Source organism: Pseudorca crassidens, chromosome 10 (assembly GCF_039906515.1).
Source record: "Pseudorca crassidens isolate mPseCra1 chromosome 10, mPseCra1.hap1, whole genome shotgun sequence".
Lineage (NCBI taxonomy): Eukaryota > Metazoa > Chordata > Mammalia > Artiodactyla > Delphinidae > Pseudorca > Pseudorca crassidens.
In genome coordinates, this window is record NC_090305.1 from 49,852,642 (window position 1) to 49,875,125 (window position 22,484).

Genomic DNA, 22,484 nt, shown 5'->3' on the forward strand with positions numbered 1-22,484 from the left:
TTCCTTATGTATATATTCATTTTTATTACAAAACAATTCTTTTTTGAAATAGGCAACTATAAATTTAAAAAAGAACAATCAGCACCTATATCTGCTTCCAGTATACATGAAATGATGGATAGATGAAAGGAAGAAGGAAGAATAAGAGGAAGAAAAAAAGGTTGGTTTTGTTAAGACAATGGTTTTCCTGAATAGCTATCCATAAGTAAACTGAAAGTTGGCTATAGTTAGAAAATGCATAAATCATTACAGCTACCTCGTGTTAGATCTGGTTACTTTGGCATTCTCAGTATTCATGGACAGTGCCTTCCACTGTGCAGTTTTGGCCATTTCATCTGATATGTTAACAACTGAGGGATCAACACTGAAGAACAAATACACTTTCTGGTTAGTATTCAGTACTTGCAAAAGCATTAATAGTCATTCCTATTATCTATATCATATTTGCTTTCATCAACTTAAAATTGAGAAAATTCTTTGTCATGCACTTAAACCAAGATCTAGCAAGACAGCAGTATTTTGGAGTTCTATTATAAAGGTCTAAAGGGGAATTGCATCTTTCTTTATAATCAAAACTAGCAATGAGACTAATTAAATTGGCAATGATGCCCAAAGGTGATTATCTTGGCTATAAGTATACTATTGAAATAACATAAAGGAATATATTAATGTGCTTATAAATATAAAAAGTGATACAGCCTCAAGTCAGTTAGAAAACTTTTATAATCTGCACAAATTTCAACTGCAGCAAACAACTATCCAAAGTATGTAAAGAAAAATTACAATTAGGATTTAAAAAAATTTTTTTCATAGCTTTTATTTATTTATTTTTTGTGGTACGTGGGCCTCTCACTGTTGTGGCCTCTCCAGTTGTGGAGCACAGGCTCCGGACACGCAGGCTCAGTGGCCATGGCTCACGGGCCCAGCCGCTCCGCGGCATGTGGGATCTTCTTGGACCGGGGCACGAACCTGTGTCCCCTGCATCGGCAGGCGGACTCTCAACCACTGCGCCACCAGGGAAGCCCTTTTTCATAGCTTTTAAAAATCATTAAAAAGAATTCTGGGAAATGGGACACTTTAAAATTAGAAATTAAAATACTTCAACAGATAACACACAAAAAAGGTTTATAAGTACTGCTTTTAGCTGGTATTACCATATCAGTAATATTTTTAGTATGAAGGTGTTACTATATAAAATTTATCAAAATCCAAATACTGTCCTTTCATTATAAGAAACAAATGTAACCATTCCATGTCTCTGTGAAATATTGCAAAAATTACCTCAAGACCCCAAATCCAATAATGAAGATATCCATAATAATTTTGGGCTCAAGGTTGTCAGTTTGGACATGAAAGTACTAGGAAGTTAACAGGAATATATTTGCTAGTCCTTTTTGTTCACCAAAAGGAAAACATTTCATGCAAACAAGCGACAAATACAAATGTCAAATGAGATGTTAAATTAACAATGTGCTGGCAGCCAGGTTATAAATGACTAAAGAGCAGTCACCTGTTCACACTTTAAATCTCACGTCGTTTATGATGTAAGACTGCAGTAAAGAGTGAAGCGGCCACTGGAGACTCTCTAGGAATGGCTGCTTCACTAAGTGAAGTTTTTAAAAGTGCACAAATTTGGACACCCAAATTCACCATGGCAGAGCCATCCAACTTGAAACCCTGTCTACCCCAAGAAAACGTTTTTTTGCTCAGTTGCCAACTTCAAATAACTGAAGAGAGAAGTTCTTGAAGCACTTTCTAGCTTCTAAATGATCTTCTCTAAGAACTTTCCCGTTAGTAGAAATTGAGACCTTTTTTGAAGAAAGTATACATTTTGTTTTTCCCCAAAATGAAACTAGATGGGAAAAATTTTGTCTACATTAAATAAATTATTTTCATATTTTATAGGACTTTATGGTTTCCAGATGCTTTCATGTTATCTCACTCCATTTTCATGGCAAGTAATTCAAAGCTACTTAAGATTTAAAATTCTGGCAAATAAACAGGTCAGTCAGTTCCTGGCATTCTGGATGTTCAAGTTTTAATACAAATGACATTAATCATGGTTCACGTCATCATTTAAAAGACAAAAGTAAATATACATATACTCATTCTTTTTGTTAAATATTTGACAGTGTAAGCATGGACTCCATTTAAATTTGTCAAGATCCATGTGTAATCACAGTGAGAAAGAGATAATGCAGGACCTGCAGAAATTAAGTGGCAAACAATCTCAGCAAACTGGTGAGTCACCAGTAACTATCACGGCAGTTCCTATACACTTTTTAGCAACAAAGTCAATACATTAATTCATTTAACAAACATTTACAGAATCTAGAGAAGCAGAGCACTCTATTTGGATATATCAAAATGTCTATACCTGGCATTTAATTTTAGGTATATACAAATTTGAGGGAAAATCATGAAAGGTGACAAAGAATAATACCAATGATACAGGTTAATACCAATGACAAAAGAGAAAAATTACTTGTGAATTCATTTATCAAAACTAATCAACATGTACAAGTCCAAATGCGCCCTTATAAAAACTATAAACATAAGTTAAAAATGAAAAAAGGTTGAAGCAAGATAATTAAATATCAACAAACATTTTCCATTAACTGGTCAAGGAAGGAACCTATATATATTCTAAAACTGACTTTTCTTCTATAAATGGCCAGTCATAAATAGAATAAATGTGTAGAAGAATCAGGTGTACATAAATAATAGAGGTTTTTAATCTACAAAAAAGCTTACATCTCCCAACCTCTGTACTTAGTTCTTAGATTCAAATATAAATCGCCAAAATCATACATGATAAACTATATATGAAACTTAATTTTTCCCTAGTATGACCCGTCACTGCCAATGCTCAAATCACACCTTTGGAAACCGCAGGAGAGTTCTAGGGCCTCTAAACATAGTCACATTGTCACAGGTTATCAAAAAATGGATTAAAAATGTTTATTTTCCAGCATACACCAACCCCAGTCATAATGAAAGGCAGAAAAAAAAAAGCTGTACTACTGAGAGAATGGGAATATTCTATGACTGATTTTAAACTTCACTGAAACAGAAGGAGTGATGAACGACAAGACAATCTCTGCTTGGCATGGATGCCAAGGTCTCCTTCACTCCTTCCTACAAGTGAGAAGGGGGATGAGCCAGTGACTTTCTTTTCCACCTACAGGAAGCCCTCCTTTAGCCCACATGTCAGATGCAGTGTTTGTCATCTTTTAAAAAACAGGTAACACGACTTTAAAGAAACATTGCATGGCTTATTCATGCATCTGACATGTAAATGAAGCACATTTTAAAGGATGAAGCTGCATCTCACCTGTATTTTAGCGCCTTAACTGGAATCTGCAAGAGGCTTCCCCCTTCAAATGGAAGATGCACAGTATCTTCACCAGCTTGAAGCATTCTCTCAGCTTCCTTTAAAGCACATACATGAAGAGATTACTTTTCCCAGAATATTTCCAGGAGGACCAATTAATATATTAATATCTTAAAGAATGAGAAAACCAAACTGACATTATTTAATCTGCCATGACTGAAAATTTTACCATGAACACATACTTGTAGCACAAGCTGAAAACCACTTGTAAAGATTAATTTTAAGAGGTTGTAACTTTCACCTCTGTAAGTTAGTCACTGATACTGTTTAAATATCAATTTAGCTACATAAATTTTATTATCAACTATGACACAGGCATACAATGAGCGACAAAATTTTGTGAAACCTCATAACTCTCATTATAATATAAGCAAAACCTCACTTGGATAAGGCAGGGTTTCTCAATCTCAGCAATACTGACATTTAGAGCCAAACAATTGTCTGGGAGCAGCCCTGTGTATGCAGGATGTTCAGCAGGCCACTAGATGCCAGTAGCAGCCCCTTTTTGACCATCAGAAAGTCACCCCAGGTTGAGAACACCTTAGCTATGAAACAGCCAAAATCATGACACAATTATGATGGGGAGGGGTGGTCAGTACAGGAAAGACAGAAAGAGCATTCTCTCCTCTGTCTTACTGATAGAAATCCCACTACTTGGGGGTGGCGATGCACCCAGTTTTAACAAAAATAATAAAAGATAAAAAAATAAAACCTAAACTAAATTTCCCAGCACTCCTTGCAACTCAGTGTGGTGCCAGTGGAAATTCCTGGATGCCATTTCTGGAGGGCAGGGTGGAGATATCCACGGTCTACCTCCTGCTGTCTCTGATGCTGACATGATAGCTCAAACTCAGCAGCCCTTCTGACCCATCAGGGGATTCTGAGGATGAAAAGTCTATGCCGAGCTGGGAGAAAAGCAGCAGAGTTCCTGATAACTTTGTGGAGCCATCACACCAGATCACTTACTTTCAAGATTCCTTTTATAGGAGAAAATAAGCTCTTGTGTTTAAGCCAGGTTTACTTTTGTTTTGTGATATGCAAATAACCTTATTCTCCCTGATACAGGAATAAGCAAGCAATTTTACCTAAGTATTTTATAAATAGATTATACCCTATTTGAAAAATCATCAAGTTCATAAACATTTACATACATATATAGCTTTGAAGGAAACAAAGCTCTTAAAAATTTTGGAGACTCAATTCAAATGTTTTAATTAGTGTCCTAATTAAAAAGTCAAAATTTTTGTTGAAAAGTAAATACACAACCAGTAATTTTGCCATAAATCAGCACTGAAAAATCAATCGAAACCATGAAAAAATGCCAACAAGCCCTAAACGCATTTGTCTGCAAAACTTTAATAAACGCTTTTCCATAAATACTATGCAATAAGTTATAAATTATGCTGATTTCCCTCAAAAATTAGAAAAAAACCCCAGCAATTCTGAGATCTATTTAAATAGGACCACAACTTTAAAAAATGTATATCTTCTTATCTTTGATTTTCAAACAATATTCTGAATGGGAAAATTAAGTGAGGCACTAAAATCAACAAAATCACCTATGCTACATACTCAAGTGTTTTATTTGTCCTTCTTACTAGGTTATAATATTGAGCTGGTTACTTAAAAAAAATCAAATTCAGAAAAGAGTATTTATGTAAATCTCAGTATACAAATCAACTAAGGGTACATAATATTGAATATAGAGACTCAAGTTTTACTATACTTTCTGTAAAAAGATATTTACTTAAAGTCCTTTTTGTCCTTACACTGGGTTGGCCAAAAAGTTCATTTCCATAAGATGTTACCGAAAAACCCAAACAAGCTTTTTGGCCAACCCAATATATGCCAGATTATTAAAATGCTGTTAAAATTAAAATGTATGCTAAAATGTACTTATGTACATTTAACATAAATGTACATAAAGGCAAGGGATAAAGGCAAGTTGGTAAAATGGGTAAGAGCCTGTGTTTAGGACAAACTACCTACTAACCTCTCTCTCTCTCTCTCTCTGTTTCCTCATTTGTAAAGTGGGGATAATAAAAGTACCTACACTTTATAATAATAAGGTTCTTAGGAGGACTAAAGGAGTTGATTCCATCAAAGTGACTATAATAGTGCTTGCTACTTGGTACAAAATATTAAAAAAGAAGTGAACAGTGTATATTTAAAGTTCTTTTTTTACCTCTTTCTCTTTTTTCTTTTTGTCATCTTCCTTCTTTTTCTTACTTTCTGGCATGAGATCATCAAGCCAACTAAGCTCTCTCTTTGTGAAACACAGATCCATGAGTTTGCGTACAAAGACTAACGCAAGAACCTTTAAAAAGTGATGGAGAGAATATTAAGTAACATCTAAAAATATGCAAATTATATCACTTGGAGAAAAAGTATTTATTAAATCGTAAATTGAAAAGTACTTCACATATTTTATTTTAAAATGACTTCATACACCATCTTATTTTTTTGTTTGTTTGTTTGTTTTTGTTTTTACGTGGGCCTCTCACTGTTGTGGCCTCTCCCGTTGCGGAGCACAGGCTCTGGACGCGCAGGCTCAGCGGCCATGGCTCACCGGCCCAGCCGCTCCGCGGCATGTGGGATCTTCCCGGACCGGGGCACGAACCCGTGTCCCCTGCATCGGCAGGCGGACTCTCAACCACTGCGCCACCAGGGAAGCCCCATACACCATCCTATTTCAAAGAAACTGAGTCACCTATTTATCTTTTTCAACTTTCTGCTCAAAGACATAAAGGAAATGAGATTTTTAGCCTTTTCCTATATAAATCCCTTGAACTCTGCATAAAACTATAAAGCAGATTAACCATGATGAGTGTCTTCACAAACATGATTATTAATTTTTATGATTACTTTACATTATGTACATTATTTAAGTAGATATAATTTTTAAAAGTCTCTTCAGCAATGCATTAGAGAACCCATTTTCCAGCATTAGGTTTTAACTTTCAAATTATATTAGTGAAAAAGACACGTTATTCTTTAATTTGCTTTCCTTTAACTGCTGCTAAGGTTGAAGATGTTTTCAAATGTTCACTGGACATTTGGATTTCCTCTTCTGTTTTTGTTTTTTACTTAATTTAAAAAAATTCTTATTTTATATTGGAGTATAGTTGATTCACAATGTTGTGTTAGTTTCAGGTGTACAGCAAAGTGATGCAGTTATACATATACATGTACCTATATTCTTTTTCAGATTCTTCTCCCATAGAGGTTATTACAGAATATTGAGTAGAGTTCCCTGTGCTATACAATAGGTCCTTGTGAATTACCTTTTATATGTACAATAGTAGTGTGTATATGTTAATCCCAAACTCCTAATATGTCCCTCCCCACCACCTTTCCCCTTTGGTAACCGTATGTTTGTTTTCTATGTCTGTGAGTCTGTTTCTGTTTTGTAAAGAAGTTCCTTTGTATCTTTTTTTTTTAGATTCCATATATAAGTGATATCATATGATATTTGACTTTCTCTATCTGACTTACTTCACTTAGTATGATAATCTCTAGGTCCAATCATGTTGCTACAAATGGCATTATTTCATTCTTTTTTATGGCTGAGTGACATTCCATTGTATATATAAATACCACATCATCTTTATCCATTCATCTGTTGATGGACATTTAGGTTGCTTCCATGTCTTGGCTATTATATTGTGCTGCAATAAATACTGGGGTGCATGTATTTTTCGAATTATGGTTTTCTCTGGATACATGCCCAGGGGTGGGACTGCTGGATCATACAGTAGCAGCTCTATTTTTAGTTTTCTGAGGAACCTCCATACTATTCTCCATAGTGGCTGAACCAATTTACATTCCCACCAACACTGAGGAGGGTTTCAATTGACTTCTGTTCATGAATTCCTAAAAGTTCTGTGTAGTTTGGACAGAAACACTTTACCTGTCTTATATGTTACAAATATTTTCTCCCAGTTCACTATCTGATTTTAATAAGGACAAACAAAACAATTATCATGTGGTCAAACATATCATCTTTCTTTTACTGTTGGATTTCTCTACCTTCTTTGAAAAATTACCTTCAATCACTGGATTATACAAATAATCTTCAAGATTTTCTACTCCAATTCATTTTAACATTTAAATCCTGAATTGATTTATTATTTCTTTCTGAATATGGTAAGATAGCAACTTTATTTAGCTCCCAGTATTCAGTCAAATCTTCTAATACTATATACTAAATTTTCCCATTTAAATGAATTAACACCTTTAATGAAATAATCCGCTTATGTTATTCAGGTGGTAAATTCTCATATATCCTTACAAATTTCTGGACTCATTAGTCTGTTTTTCTGATCTATTTGTCAATTCCTATGCCAACTTCATACTGTATTAGCTATGCTGACTTGACAGCAATTTGTAAATATTCAGTTATCAAAACACTATGGTGGGCTTCCCTGGTGGCGCAGTGGTTGAGAATCTGCCTGCCAATGCAGGGGACACGGGTTCGAGCCCTGGTCTGGGAAGGTCCCACATGCCGCGGAGCAGCTAGGCCCATGAGCCAACTACTGAGCCTGCGCGTCTGGAGCCTGTGCTCCGCAACAAGAGAGGCCGCAATAGTGAGAGGCCCGAGCACTGCGATGAAGAGTGGCTCCCACTTGCCGCAACTAGAGAAAGCCCTCGCACAGAAATGAAGACCCAACACAGCCATAAATAAATAAACAAACAAACAAATAAATAAATAAAAATAAAGGAATTCCCTTTAAAAAAAAAAAAAAACACCATGGTATTAGCACAGGAACAGTCAAGCCCCTCACCCCCGCACCCAGCTAGGAATTCTGAATTATAATTATCTTTGTTTTGTTATTCTCTGGTATTTATTATATCTTTATCTTTTCATTAATATACAATTTACATATAGTAAATAAAAAAATATCAGGTGTAGAGTTTAATGCTTCTGAAAAATACATGTACTCTTGTAAAGCAACCCCAGTAAGATACAGAATATTTCTACCATCCATGTTGTTGTGGCTCTGGTATCTATTTTTCTCTATAAACTTTAAAATTACCTAGTTCACACTGATACCAACCCCCCCACACACACAAACACACATGCAATAAAACTAGTAGGCTTCATACTTGGAAGTGACATTTTTATAATACTAAGTATGCAAAACAAAGAACATGGTATATAATTTTGAATATTTTTTAGTGACTTTTCACTATTCATTTATAATTTAATTTATTTGTGATCAGGGAATATTAACTGTATAATTTTCACAACTTTTTAATTTTTAAAGATTTTCTTTTTGGCCATGTACATAAACCAACTTTTGCATAATATTTACAAAAGGATGCATATTCCCTATTTGCAAAATGCAATTTTGAAATGTGATAATTTAATGATTAAATTATGAATAATTATTAAAGTATATGATAATGTAATGAATTATTAATATCATCTATAATCTTTATTACTTTTTGACTTCTAGATCTATTAATTTCTGAAAAAGATGTATTGAAATAGCCTATTAAAGAACCATGTTGCTCTGGTTGCTCTGCTTTTTAAGTTAGGCTACCATATTTGCTTCATAAACGTCCTAAACTCTGAAATTGTTTAAAAATACGGAACAGTGTTCTATACCCAAGGACTAAAAATCAAAAACAAACCAAAATTAGAAAATGACAAGCAAATTCAATTTTGAAAACTATTGGTTTCACAGCTAGAAAGGGCTAATTCACATTTCAAAACACCTAAGGTGCTTAAAATCCTTTACTCAAAGTCAATTATAAATATTAGTAAGATAAGTACTACCAAAACACATAAAAATGTTATTAATTAGTGATAAAGTCTGAAAAAAAAAAAAAACTTACCATCATGGGAAAAACTACTGCAGCAGCCGAAGCTTTTATCACCCACAAGAGGATCAGACAGGTGAGCTGGACGACTGTGAAGACGTGGACCTTCCAGAGGGGCACGTAGCGGAGGTAAATCAGGTCGGGCTGGTGCTTAGCAGGCATTCCAAATAATTTTATACGGTCAAAAAACTGGATATCGAATGGAAAGCAAAACAAGAAAAAGTTTTCAACAAAAATATCATTTCTGTTACTTAGGAAAAGAAATTGTATTCTGCTTTAGGGTTTTGTGATTTAAACTCTAACTTCCCTGATATGCCGTGATAACACAGGAGAATGTTTCAGTTTACAACATCTTGATCCAAGGAGAAAAAAAAAAAATCAAGGCAACCACTTAAACAAATGTAATTCATTAATCAGAAAACTCAAGTCAAAATGTTTTAAATTGGGGAATTCAAATATTTTGATAAATTTATCTGCTATAACCAAATGTACAAGTCATTTAATCTCTCTGACCTTGTTTTCTAATAAGTAAAATAAAAGAGTAACAATCTCCCAAGGTACTTTCTAAGTCTAACATTACCAATTTTATGAAAATAACCTGAGGTAACAATTACTAATTTTTCACCCACTGAAAAGGAAACTATGAGCCAATCCCTTGGTCCTTTTGAGTTTTAATTTCCTCATTTATAAACCGGGAATAAGATCAGCCCTACATAACTCACAAAATTGTTGTAAAACAATCAGCTGAGTTAATGAGATCACCTCTTGACCACTGGAGAGTAGATACTGGACTGTGTTGAAAAAAAAAATGCTGGTGCGTCTGAGATACCCGGCAGCCGGAAGCCGGCAGCTCGGGACCACACGCTGCTCACGGCCGGGACTGGGTGAGTGGTGCCAACCCTGCCTGAGCAGCTACACGTTCTACACTAAGGCTGGATTCACACAAATCCTAATTCATTCTATCAGCTTGTTTCCCAAGAAATACTACAAATAAGACAAAACAGAGTAGTGAAAACACTAGATTCTAGCCTTGGCTCCACTGCTTACTTAGTTAAAAACCTTCAGTAAGTCTATTTCTGTTTCATGATTTACAAAATTAGTACTTCTTCCTTTCATATCCCAAAGTTGTTTTGAGGATCACAGAAAATCATCTGTATACTAGGCTCTATAAACTGTACTGCACCATACAAATGGCAGGTATTACCATGGTTATAGAAGACTAATATCTACATTTTCTTTTTAAGCAACTGAAATTACTGTTCTAACATGTCAGAAATAGCCCCTTTTCCCCCATTCCAATCCTTTTGATCCTCCCTTTTACTATACTAGTCTTCATTGATAGTTACCTTTCATTAGCTTCAATTAAAAATAGGTAAGGACATAACAGTTCATGATCTCACTCTCAGGGGGAAAAAAATGTTCAGTAAGCAATAATTACTTGGAAAATGTGGATTTGAAGTCACTAGTTAACCTGCCCCCAAAATATCAGAGAATAAATCACTACCATCAGAAAAACAATCATTGCAAATATAAAATGTTTAAGTTTTTTTTACAAAGTTATTAAATGCTTAAGACTTGCCTGGATTCCTTTTAATGAGGAAACTCCCATATAAAGGAAAACACCATACAGAACAGGCATTGGAATAAACTGTAAGTAAAATGACCACAATTAGAACCCATGTTACCAGAACAATTTCACATAAAAAATACATAAAAACATAGTCAGTGCCTATGAGATAGAGTTAAAAGATCTTTCAGTGATGAGACTTTTCTGTAACAAAGAAAAATGCTAGTAAACAATAACCTCCTTGAAGAATCATTTACCATCTACATGTTCCCTCCTAAGAAGGGACTGTGTTCCGTGGTTAAGAGCAGAAGTACTACAATCAGACTACTTGGCCTAAAAACCCAGTTTACCTCTTCTTGAGCCTTAATCTCTCTATTTTAGTTTCTGTATCAGATTGCCTTGAAGATTAAAAAACTTCAAATTCATAAAATATTCAGAAAAGCACATGGTACATATCAATCACTCAAAAAGGGTTAGCCATTATTATTACTATCACTACCCCTACAGTGACTGCTATACAATACCATTTACAATACGTATAATAAACAAACACCAGCCTGAAAAAGAATGTCCTTGTTACTTTGGCAGTTAGGGGGATCCCAAACTGCCTACCTAGTCCATGCCCAGACATCCCACAGGAAAGCCAGCAACAGGCCCCATTCATTGATTCAAACACCACAATCAGCACTCACCCAAGTGATAGACCTATAAGGAAAAAAGACCTAACAGCCAGAGGAGAATCACACTCATTCTCTAGTAAACAACCTCGTATGTCCTTAACTAAGGACCGTGGGAGAAAAGAAAACATATCAAAAATCTAATCAGTATCCTCAGGGAATCTCAAGAAAATATTTAATCCATAAAGCAACTTCAGGATGCTAAGAGAAATGAATAACCAGAATGAAAAAAAAAAAACTCCCAGAAATTAAAGATACAATTATCAAAATAATTTAAAAGAATTTTGTAACAACGATTTTGATAAGACTAAAGAGATCAATAAAATGATAAAGAAAATAGAGGAAATTTTAACAGTGAGAGAGAGTAGAGAAGAGGAATGTAACAACATATCTGGAAAGTCTAGTATCTGTCTAATTGAAAGTGAAGAAATATCTAAGAGAAAATAAAGAAAAGGAAATAAACAACTGAAGAACACTCCCACAGTTAAAGGCATAAGTTTCTAGAGTAAAATGACCCACAGAGAGAGAAGCAAGGTAAATTAAAAGTTTCTATTTACCTAAATATCCTAGTGAAATTTCCAAACTCTAAGAGTAAAAAGGATATTTTGGTAGCTTCTAGAAAGGAAGAAGATGCTTCTGAAGACACAAAAACCAAATAGATATCAGACCTCTTACTAGAACCACTGATCTCTAGGCAACAAAACTTTAAGACTCAAAGAAAAATAAATTTGAAACTTGAAATGAATATCCATCTATCAATCATAGAGGGTAATTTTGAAACATGCAAGAACTCTGAAAGTTTACTAATTATGGTACCAGACATGAAAAAATTACTCAAGGAATTCCTTTAGAGATACAGAAAAGAAATACAAGAAAAAGTGGAACCTGTATATGTACTTTTTTTTAAGTAAGAGAAGTCAACAAATATTAAGAAAACTTCTCAGGTCTTGCGGCTTGGACTATTATTCTGAAACCGCAGGAGTCTGGGGAAATAAGGGTTATTTCTGCCTCCACGCAGGCTGATCACACCGCCTAGTCCTCAGCGAATATTTATTTCATCATAATACTGATTACGTGTTCCCAGAGGGCTTACATTGCTATAATTTAACTTACAGAAAAAGCACAGAGTGTAAATGTTGGTAACCTTTACAATAATAATAAAACTAAAAACACAGCCAACCAAAAACAACTGATGAAAGGGAGAATGGGATGTTTGGGGTAAATCCTCATGAAAGACATAAACTTAGGTCAGAGGCTCTCAAGTTTTTGGTCTCAGGACCCCTTTATACTCCTAAAAAGTACTGAGGACCCTCCCCCCAAATACTCTTACGTGGAATATATATATATATATATATATAGAGAGAGAGAGAGAGAGAGAGAGAGAGAGAGAGAGAAAAAGAGAGAGAGAGAGAGAGAGAGAGAGAGAGGGAGAGAGAGACATAGGTATAGATATATAAATAGGTATATAGGTATGTGGGAAATAGATATTCACCATATTAGAAATTAAAAGAAAAATTTTAAATAGTTTTTTAATTTTATTTTTGGCTGTGTTGGGTTGCTACACACGGGCTTTCTCTAGTTGCAGAGGGCAGGGACTACTCTGTGTTGCAGTGCACAGGCTTCTCATTGCAGTGGCTTCTCTTGTTGCAGAGTACGGGCTCTAGGCACATGGGCTTCAGTAGCTGTGGCGTACGCGGACTCAGTAGTTGTGGCGCACGGGCTTAGTTGCTCCACAGTATGTGGGATCTTCCCAGAACAGGAATCAAACCCGTGTCCTCTGCATTGGCAGGCAGATTCTTAACCACTGCGCCAGCAGGGATGTCCCAATAGTTATTTTTAAACTCACTTCGAAATAATAATAAACCTATTACAAGTTAATATAAAAAACATATTTTTACTGGAAAACTATAATTTCCAAAGAACATAAGATTAGGTGAGAAGGGCAGCGCTGTTCTGTATTTCTGTAAATCTCTTTAACGGGTGGCTTAACAGAAGACGACTACACTCTCATATCTGCACCTGCATTAAATCTGCTACAATACATCGTTCTGGCCAAAGTCTATGAAGACAACCCGGCCTCAACACAGTCGCATAAATGGGAAAGGGAGGCTCCTGCAGACCCCGGACAGAGTGTCAGGGACTCCCAGAGGTCCTTGAACTAGACTTTAAGAATCACTGTCTTAGGCAAAGAGATTCAGTCTAAAGATAATAAAGTGAAAAATAAAATTATAAAAGTATATAAATCTATAATGGTGTTAACTAACAAAATAACTTAAAAAACAAAGGAGTAAAAAGTTTACCTCTGGAGAGTTGCTTTTGGAAAGTGAGAGAAAATAGACTAACTTTTTATTTTAGAGCTTTCTTGATATTCTACTTGAATTTTTCTGCCTATAAGCAGTTAATACTTAAAAAATTTTAGAACTACTTAAAAAATGTAAAGGGCAACCTTCATCAGGAGACGCAGCATCCCCATAAGACTGCACTACATATTTCTCCTCTTGTCCCAAGCACCTCTAACAATATACTCACCACTATGCAGTAATTGCCCATTTGCCTATCTGTTTCACCAAGTAGATTGCCAAGTTTTTCAAAGTAGACAATAAAGTGTCCTATTTATTATTGTTGCCTCAGTACTTAATAGCACAGAAAGTACTCAACAAATATTTGGTCAATTAATTGGCTCCATGAAAGGAGGCCAAAGAATTCTAGTATTAACTACAATTCTTTTAGTTAATATGTAACACACACACATATACACACTCCACGTTTGTACCCTAATTTATAAATAGTTTACAACTTTTTACTTATTTTCTTTACAACAAACATAACTGAAACACCAAAAAAAATGGAGTTGAGCTCTTCCATGATGAATAGAAGATTTAAGATTAGATACTTAGCTACGTTTGCTATGGCTATTGTTTTTTATTAAATCACTAGATTAGGTAGAATGTGTACAGTAAAGATCAGATGTGACTAAAAGAGGTTTATCATAAAGTATAATTTCTTACATGCTTCATTTATAGTATTAGCTCGTTTTGTTTTCCTAACGAGTGTTACTACTCATATTTCATTTAATACATTCATTAATACGTTCTTTGTCAGGAAGAATGTATTAATTCAATTAATAGCAATATTATTTTTTACACTGTGGTCAAATAACTGTTTCATCTATCTTTCAATATTATTTCCTCTAATATGCTTATAAAATCCTCTGGTATATTCTTCTTTTAGATCATAACTAAGCCATGGATTAACTCCTTCCTAAACTCTATAGTCTTTAATACTACCCTTTTACATTATTATTATTTTTTGTTTGTTTAAACTACATTATTTTTTAAAAGGATACAATCTAACACTGATGCCTACTACACTAACCACCATTCCAAAATATTATTTTCCAAGTAAATTCTAGGAAATGAAACTAATTTTAGATATTTTAATGTTTCATTTTCATACAACCAAGTATAAATTTTATGATAAAGAAAGATTTTAAAACATTGCAATAAAGAGATTTTTTACCTTTAGTACTGAAGTCATGAACACAGACAGGCCCATTAGAATAAAAATCATTAGCCCTGTAACCCGCTGTTCACGAATTCCCAAAAACTTGGGTTGTTCCCCTGGAGCAGAACATTCAGATTCAACTTTTAGGCTGTTGACATGACTTATTGACAACACTGTTGCAGCCACAAACCATGGAAGTCCCATGACAGAGCAAACTCCCAACATAACACCAACCACGAGCAAGTCAAGGTGATAGCCAGCTCCTTTCTGAAAAGTGAAACAAACATGAATATTTGTAAGCCTATATTGTTCTTTTAGGTTAAAACTCTATACTACTTATAAAGAGAGAAGAAATTAATTTTCACCATCTCCAACTCAAAGAAACAATTCTTGGGACAAAATTTTAAAATTACCTTCAACTTGTGCTCCTTTCTGTTTATGATTACAGCTGTAATTTGTTGATCCATAAAGATGAGAATGGTACAAAGCAGAGCTGGAATAGCAGCTATTAATAAGGTCCACCAAGGATTTTCTCCCAAAGGGCTTATGATCCAGCCCCTATTTGTATCAGTAGGCTGTTAAAACATTTAAGGATTAAAAGAAGGAAAGAAAAAAAGCTTCCTTCTCCTACTGCACAAAATTTCCACAGCACAGACTGTGTCTACCCCAACAAATGCCAAGGGATCGGAAAGGACTGGATTAAATATTGGGATATATTGTGAATTATTTGCAGAGACAGCCATAGGAATTCTCATCCCTAGAGGCAGGTCTCTTGTCCCCGTGACTCAGCCACTCTTTCCACCTAGAAGGGGAGTCTATTTCCTCCCCTTGAACCTGGGAATAAGGCCAAAGTAACCCTGTGATTTCTGAGTCCTGATCTCAAGGGACCCTGCTGCTTCTTCTCTAACCCTTCTGGAACCCTGAGATTAAGCTCTGAGTAAGCCTGGATAAGCTTTCTTGAGGATGAGACACAATGTGATGAGACACAATGTGATGAGACGGGGTGGGAGGCAATTACCCAGCTTCTTCAGCCATCTGAACTGAGCACCCAGACATGCTCCCATCAAGGCAATAAAGACTGCAGCCACGTATAAGATCTCAAACCAGGAGACCAGAGCACTACCCAGTTAAGCCTAGTCCCAACTGTCGCACATTTATGAACAAAAGAAGTGTTGTCGTTTAAAGGTATGATGTTTTGGGAGGTTTGTTATGCAGGAATAGATAAGTGAAGTAGAGTGTCCTTTCAACACATGCCTATCTACTTCATATAAAGTGAAATCAATCTACCTACTAGATCAACTCCTAATCTAAACTGCTTTGGAGATCCTACAGACTAGTGATCTTGTCAGGGTCAGTACTAAAGTAGAACTGGGCCTCGCTACACTATTTTTCCAAAGCATTGGCTGACAAAAATCTGGCACTTTAAAAATCTATTTCAATGCTGTTAACATAAAATTTTTTTATAATAAAACATTTTTAGAGATCATAAGAGTTTAGCATTCTTGGAGGATATTGGATATATTGAAATTTAAATGCTTCTATTACTTAGATGTCATATTAAGCCTGTTTTTTCTACATGAAAACATCTGTCAACACAAAAGGGAAATTTACTGTTTTTGAATACAGATATTATAATTTTCCCACACTGATATACATTATACTGCTTCATATTCAATACTGCACATGAATAAATATGTTTTATGTATACAATGCATATATTCTTAACTGTTTCTTAACTTGTTTCCCCAAGTGTATTTTAAACCCCTTGAAATCAGTTTGCTACTTGAAAGCTAGATAAATGAATAACAAGGATATATTTGGAACCAGAATAAGGAAATGGGACCAGGATTACAGGAAATTACATTAATATAATTTATAGTTTTGTCTATTTGTAAGACTTGGTAAAAACAGAATGACTTTGATATAGTCACCTCTTAATGGCCTAAAATCTTTAGTGGCTCAATATCTATGCTTTTAAACAAAGGTCTCCAAAACTTTTTAAATTATATACTCTTGGGGCTTCCCTGGTGGGGCAGTGGCTGAGAGTCCGCCTGCCGATGCAGGGGATGCGGGTTCGTGCCCTGGTCCGGGAGGATCCCGCATGCCGCGGAGCGGCTGGGCCCGTGAACCATGGCCACTGAGCCTGCGCGTCCGGAGCCTGTGCTCTGCAACGGGGGAGGCCACAGCAGTGAGAGGCCCACGTACCGCAAAAAAAAAAAAAAAAAAAAAATTATATACTCTTAGCAGCAAAAAAATATATACCCAATGATGCTATACTCATTTATGTATTATGTTACTTATAATTATCCTTATAGTAAAATTCATACAATAAATATTATAAAGCTTAATTTTTCTTATTTTTAGATAAAAATATAAATAGATTCATACAATTTTGCTGGATCATTTTCCACCTCTACTTTTGAGCACCCTGGTTTTTAAAATAATGTTATTTTTCAATCCCAGAGAGAGAGAACAGACTAAATTTATCTTCGCTATATTCCTTATTCCTAATCCCCTTTAAATCTTCTGCTTATAGAAGAAGTCATATAATTAGTTAAATGTAAATATAAGCAGTGACACAAATATTTGACTATTAAAAATTTCCAGAAAGTATTCAAAAGCTACCACCTCTAACTTAGAAAGGAAAATAATTATCAAATGCTGTGTTATGCACATGATATACTGTATACAAAAGAACTGTAGTTTGCTAATGAAACCAAAGAGTTCATGGATGCTCAGATTAAGTATCATTTTTCTTGTGGAAAAAAAAATTGATTCTCTCTTGATTCTGCTGGGAAGTGTTACACAAAGCTTTCCAATTACTGTCAGATATACCACCCTTCTAAAAATTTTAATGAGGATCCCCTTGCCACTCTTATAAATTCAAGTTTGAGTTACTCCTTTATAAAGGAATAAAGAATGTTTCTTTCACCTGGAAAGTATATTGTGAACTCCAGCTATGAGAGAAGGGTCAAAAATTTTAAATGACTCCCAACTCCTCACCATGAATATTTTCATTCACTCTACCTGATGGGCCAGCTTTGATACCTTCTTGCTTATTTCCTAAATATGTTCACTTGTCTCTGTTCATCCTTTCATTTTTTTATATATGTGAGGCATATATATAATTTTTGCTTTCAAAGCATCAGCTCTTCAGAGAGACTATGCATATTTTAGAAATAACTACTTAGGAGGCGGTATCTCACTTTAAAGTACTTTGGTATTCCCAAGTAACAAATAGCCAAGTGTTTTAATCATTACCTCGAATTTTTCAGGAACATGAAGTTTAGGAGATGGAACTCCTACAAGGTAGTCAATTGCAACCATTATTACTATGGTGAGAAATACAGCAAAGTCACTGATTGTCGATCGCACCTATGTTAAAGGGGTTTCGTTAGTATAAACACAAAAATACTATGTGTCCTTTCTAAATAATTCATATCTTTCACAGACTAAAATATGCCACTAGAAAGTGTGAATGAGGTTTTTTTTAATTAGTGACAATGTATCAGTGAAATACATTTATAACTAATATTTTTTGCAAAAGATAAGAAACACATTTGACAACTAACCTATCATCTCTCATGATAGCATTGTCTTCCTACTGTTAGCTCAGACATGGAATATACACTTTTCACTATGAATAATTTCTTTATAGCTATATGACATAAAGTACTAACTTCAAACAATATCTTATTGTTTTGAAATAAACCAAACCAAGGAAATGAAAACTAAAAACATGACTATTACAAGAACTCCAAAATTAAACCCCAATTACCTTGGTAGGAAAATAGCGCTTGGTCTTAAACTGCTTGAGGAATGAAGACAGAAAAAATGTTGTGAAAAATAAGATGACACACCAAAAGAGCACATCTGGAATATAAGGTCCATGGAGACTACAAGCTGATCCTACAAATGTACCATGAAAGATTTTACATTCCTGAAAAAAAGGGGAAAAAACAGAAAAAGGAAGGGATTGAAGGGGATTCTCAGACAGCCAATAAATTACTAAGAACTTCTTTGACTCTAAGATGCTACTGATCATAAGGCATACCATTATTTTATGTTTCACTTAGAAAAAACACTATCAAGTCAACATTAACACACAATCAATTTTAAAACATATCCTGAGTTCAGAGAGGTCATGGTTTGACAAATCTGCATCTTAAGTCACTGAAATGAAATACTGTATTTTTGTCAAGTTATTCACATCATACACTCCACTCCTTTCTTTCAACTCCTTATTTCCTTTAGTGAAAGGCTCATATATCTCAATATAAGCCTTTTATTAATTCCCAAATATTTGTTTGCATTCTTGTTCAACAATTTCACTGTCTTTCCTTTACCTCTGAACAAGTTGCTTACAACAAAAGCTATAGAAAATTACGACTCTGCCTTTAGAATGCTGAATAAGAGATGGTTAAACTATTAAATTCGAATCAATAATAAAAACTGTGCTTGGCTTTTCTGACTTTTCTTTCTTTTTCTTTTAGTGAAGAAGGACATCAGCTCAGCTTTTATTTATTTAGTTAGTTTTGGCTGTGTTGGGTCTTTGTTTCTGTGAGAGGGCTTTCTCTAGTTGCGGCAAGTGGGGGCCACCCTTCATCGCGGTGCGCGGGCCTCCCACTATCGCGGCCTCCAGATGCGCAGGCTCAGCAGTTGTGGCTCACGGGCCTAGTTGCTCCGCGGCATGTGGGATCTTCCCAGACCAGGGCTCGAACCCGTGTCCCCTGCATTGGCAGGCAGATTCTCAACCACTGTGCCACCAGGGAAGCCCCTTTCTGACTTTTCTGATGGTGAGATTAATGCATGGGACTGTGAGCAGTAAAGTGACCACTGAAATATTTCCATTAATAAAATCAATAATATAGTCAATAATATAACATAATACAATACAATTATAGAAATATATTGACTTGATTTTCCTCTGGGGGGAAAAATAACTGAAAGGCAACCAGAGATTAACAAAGGCACATGCAACTGAAGTCCTTTTTTCCTTACTTAGATTCTAATGAGACTCATTTTAAAAATACAGCTCAGGGCTTCCCTGGTGGCGCAGTGGTTGAGAGTCCGCCTGCCGGTCTGGGAAGATCCCACATGCCGCGGAGCGGCTAGGCCCAGCGGCCATGGCTAGGCTCAGCCATGGCCGCTGAGCCTGCGCGCCCAGAGCCTGTGCTCCGCAACGGGAGAGGCCACAACAGTGAGAGGCCCGCATACCGCAAAAATAAAATACAACTCAGGTTTACTGAAAGAAAAACAAAGTTTCCATTATTCTCAATTTCTACGTGCTAAGATTAGTAATCCTACAATTTACAACATGGATCATAGAAATAAAAGCTATAGCTACACAAAAAAACCTAACATGGCCCTGATGGATATCAAGAAAATACACTGAAAAGACCATATACATAATCTAAAATATTAAGACATCCTATTCATCATGAAATGAGCTTTTTTAACAAATCACTTTCATATAGGCACCTCTATTAACTCTACCTCTTTCACAACAAAATAGACAGAGTTAATAAAATATTATTCTAATATAAAACAGTAAAGTATTATTCTAAGCTGATTACTGACACACAGTGCTTTACATCAGCACTGTCCCCAGAACTGTCTGTGATGATAAGATGTCAGGTATCTGCACCGTCCTGTACAGCCAGCCAGCAGTCAGTCACTCGACAGGACTGAGCACTTGGAACATGGCTAGTGAAGCCAAGAAACTGAACTTTTAATTAATTTTATTGAACGTACAGTTAAATAGACACATATGGCAGTGACTACTGTACCGGACAGTACAGATGTAAATTATCAATGGGATAAAATTTCAGATGAAATCCCTCCAGTTACATATTTAGGAGCTATCACCCTTAGAGAGAAAAGAATGACCTACAATTGCTTACATGATATAAAAAGCACCAGAGAAGCTCAAGGGATCTTGGTTTTAATTGATATTGCCAGCATCACTGGACATCTTTATTTCTAAATCCCAACCTGGGAAGTGTCCAAAACAGATATTTCTAGGGCTAGGACAACATTTCCCAACAGAATACAAAAATATGTATGTAATAGTGCTCAGTACCCAGTAGGTGCTCATTATATGTTTCTGTCCTTTTTCCTTTCCTTTCCTTTCCTTCAGTGCTGAAGTCATACTAGTCTCTACAAGGTAAACAGGTTCAGTACGAGCATTCCTCATCTTCTAAATAAGCAGTTGCCGGAGCAGATGGACTGATCAACAGAAGGCGCAAGTGGGTAAGAGCTGCTGGAACTGTCGACCTGAGGACCAGCAACCACAGGCCTATGAACTTATGAATCCAAGAGGAATTAGAAACCAGAAGATTATTCAAATCTTTTTAATAATTAATATCTTGGAAGCCAAATATAGTCCATCTTGATCTCCCTTCCTACCAGCTTCATTCTTTTCAACCTATACACTTCAGTACATGATAAATAAAAATGTGGTAACTTCTATTTGGTCAACACAACTCTATATTCTGAAAACATATGATATCCATCAATCAAGAAGGAAATTTAGGTTTACTAAGGAAAAGCTAAATAACAAGGTTACTGTTTGCACCAGCCTTCACTTCACATATACTCACAGAGACAGTGAGGTTCCCCCAGGGAATGTTGTGTGCCGTTACATTCCTTTCCTCCCACACCTTCAAAGTTTCATTGCCAGGGTTAGAAGGCTCAACACATACACATCTGAGAAATCAGAATTGGGTAGTTTTAACCATTCTGCATTTCATGTTTACATTTTATTAAATCAGTCACACAATGGAGTAGCTTTTAACTTCTTAACTTTTTTCCATGTTGCAAAGCATGGAGACTAAAAAGTGAAAATATCAGAAACAATGGAATGGAATAAAGTTTGGCTTATATAAATATAACAAAGCTAATAGAAATACCAATAAAATGTTTACTTAATGAAACTGGTTAGATATATCCCTTGGGGCAGTACTATTTTCTTTAAAAATCTGAGAAGACACCACCATGTTTAACACGGTCAGCCTCCACTAAATCTTACCACTTACCTCCACAGGAGCCGCTGCCGCCTTCCCATCTACACACACACAACATGCACTGGGAACCAGTATAAGTTATACTCCTACTAATTCTAGCCCTACCTGCTCATGCTCATCCTTTACTCATCTTAAGATCCATCCTTAAAGTAATAGGTAAAACATAGTTTTTCAGGACAGGACTAGGAGAGTCAAAGCAATCAGAGAGTTCAGTTCATATCCAGAACTATCTCACCTGCCTGAAAAAGCTAGAAACACATACATAAGCAAAGAAATCTCTAAATATGGATTTAAAAAATGAAAAGAAACAAGAATATTCTCAATTGGATTATGAGCTGTTTGAGAAAAGGCAGGTGGCTAGACTTTGGATTCAACTGAGGCTCTATCATTTACTAGCTGTTTGACCCAAGTCAAGTTTTAACCTCCACGAGCCTCAGTTTCTTCATACACAAAAGGGGCTACGATATGAATGGCGAACACTGACATGAATA

At 35.5% G+C, this 22,484-nt stretch overlaps 1 protein-coding gene across 5 annotated transcripts in view; it reads right to left on the minus strand.

Annotated features, from left to right (window-relative positions):
* The window catches only part of SLC4A7 (solute carrier family 4 member 7), a 124,435-nt gene that overhangs the window by 5,785 nt on the left and 96,166 nt on the right, over positions 1 to 22,484 (minus strand). For 4 of the 5 annotated variants that reach the window (XM_067753545.1, XM_067753542.1, XM_067753541.1 and 1 more), the window contains 10 exons: positions 21,571 to 21,676; positions 18,747 to 18,908; positions 18,230 to 18,343; positions 15,382 to 15,543; positions 14,984 to 15,235; positions 10,800 to 10,868; positions 9,236 to 9,409; positions 5,580 to 5,711; positions 3,335 to 3,432; positions 257 to 364 (listed from right to left, as the gene is read on the minus strand). In XM_067753545.1, coding sequence (XP_067609646.1) covers positions 257 to 364; positions 3,335 to 3,432; positions 5,580 to 5,711; positions 9,236 to 9,409; positions 10,800 to 10,868; positions 14,984 to 15,235; positions 15,382 to 15,543; positions 18,230 to 18,343; positions 18,747 to 18,908; positions 21,571 to 21,676 — 1,377 coding nt within the window. The remainder of the gene's footprint in view (positions 1 to 256; positions 365 to 3,334; positions 3,433 to 5,579; positions 5,712 to 9,235; positions 9,410 to 10,799; positions 10,869 to 14,983; positions 15,236 to 15,381; positions 15,544 to 18,229; positions 18,344 to 18,746; positions 18,909 to 21,570; positions 21,677 to 22,484) is intronic. The other variant, XM_067753544.1, reaches the window with a different exon arrangement.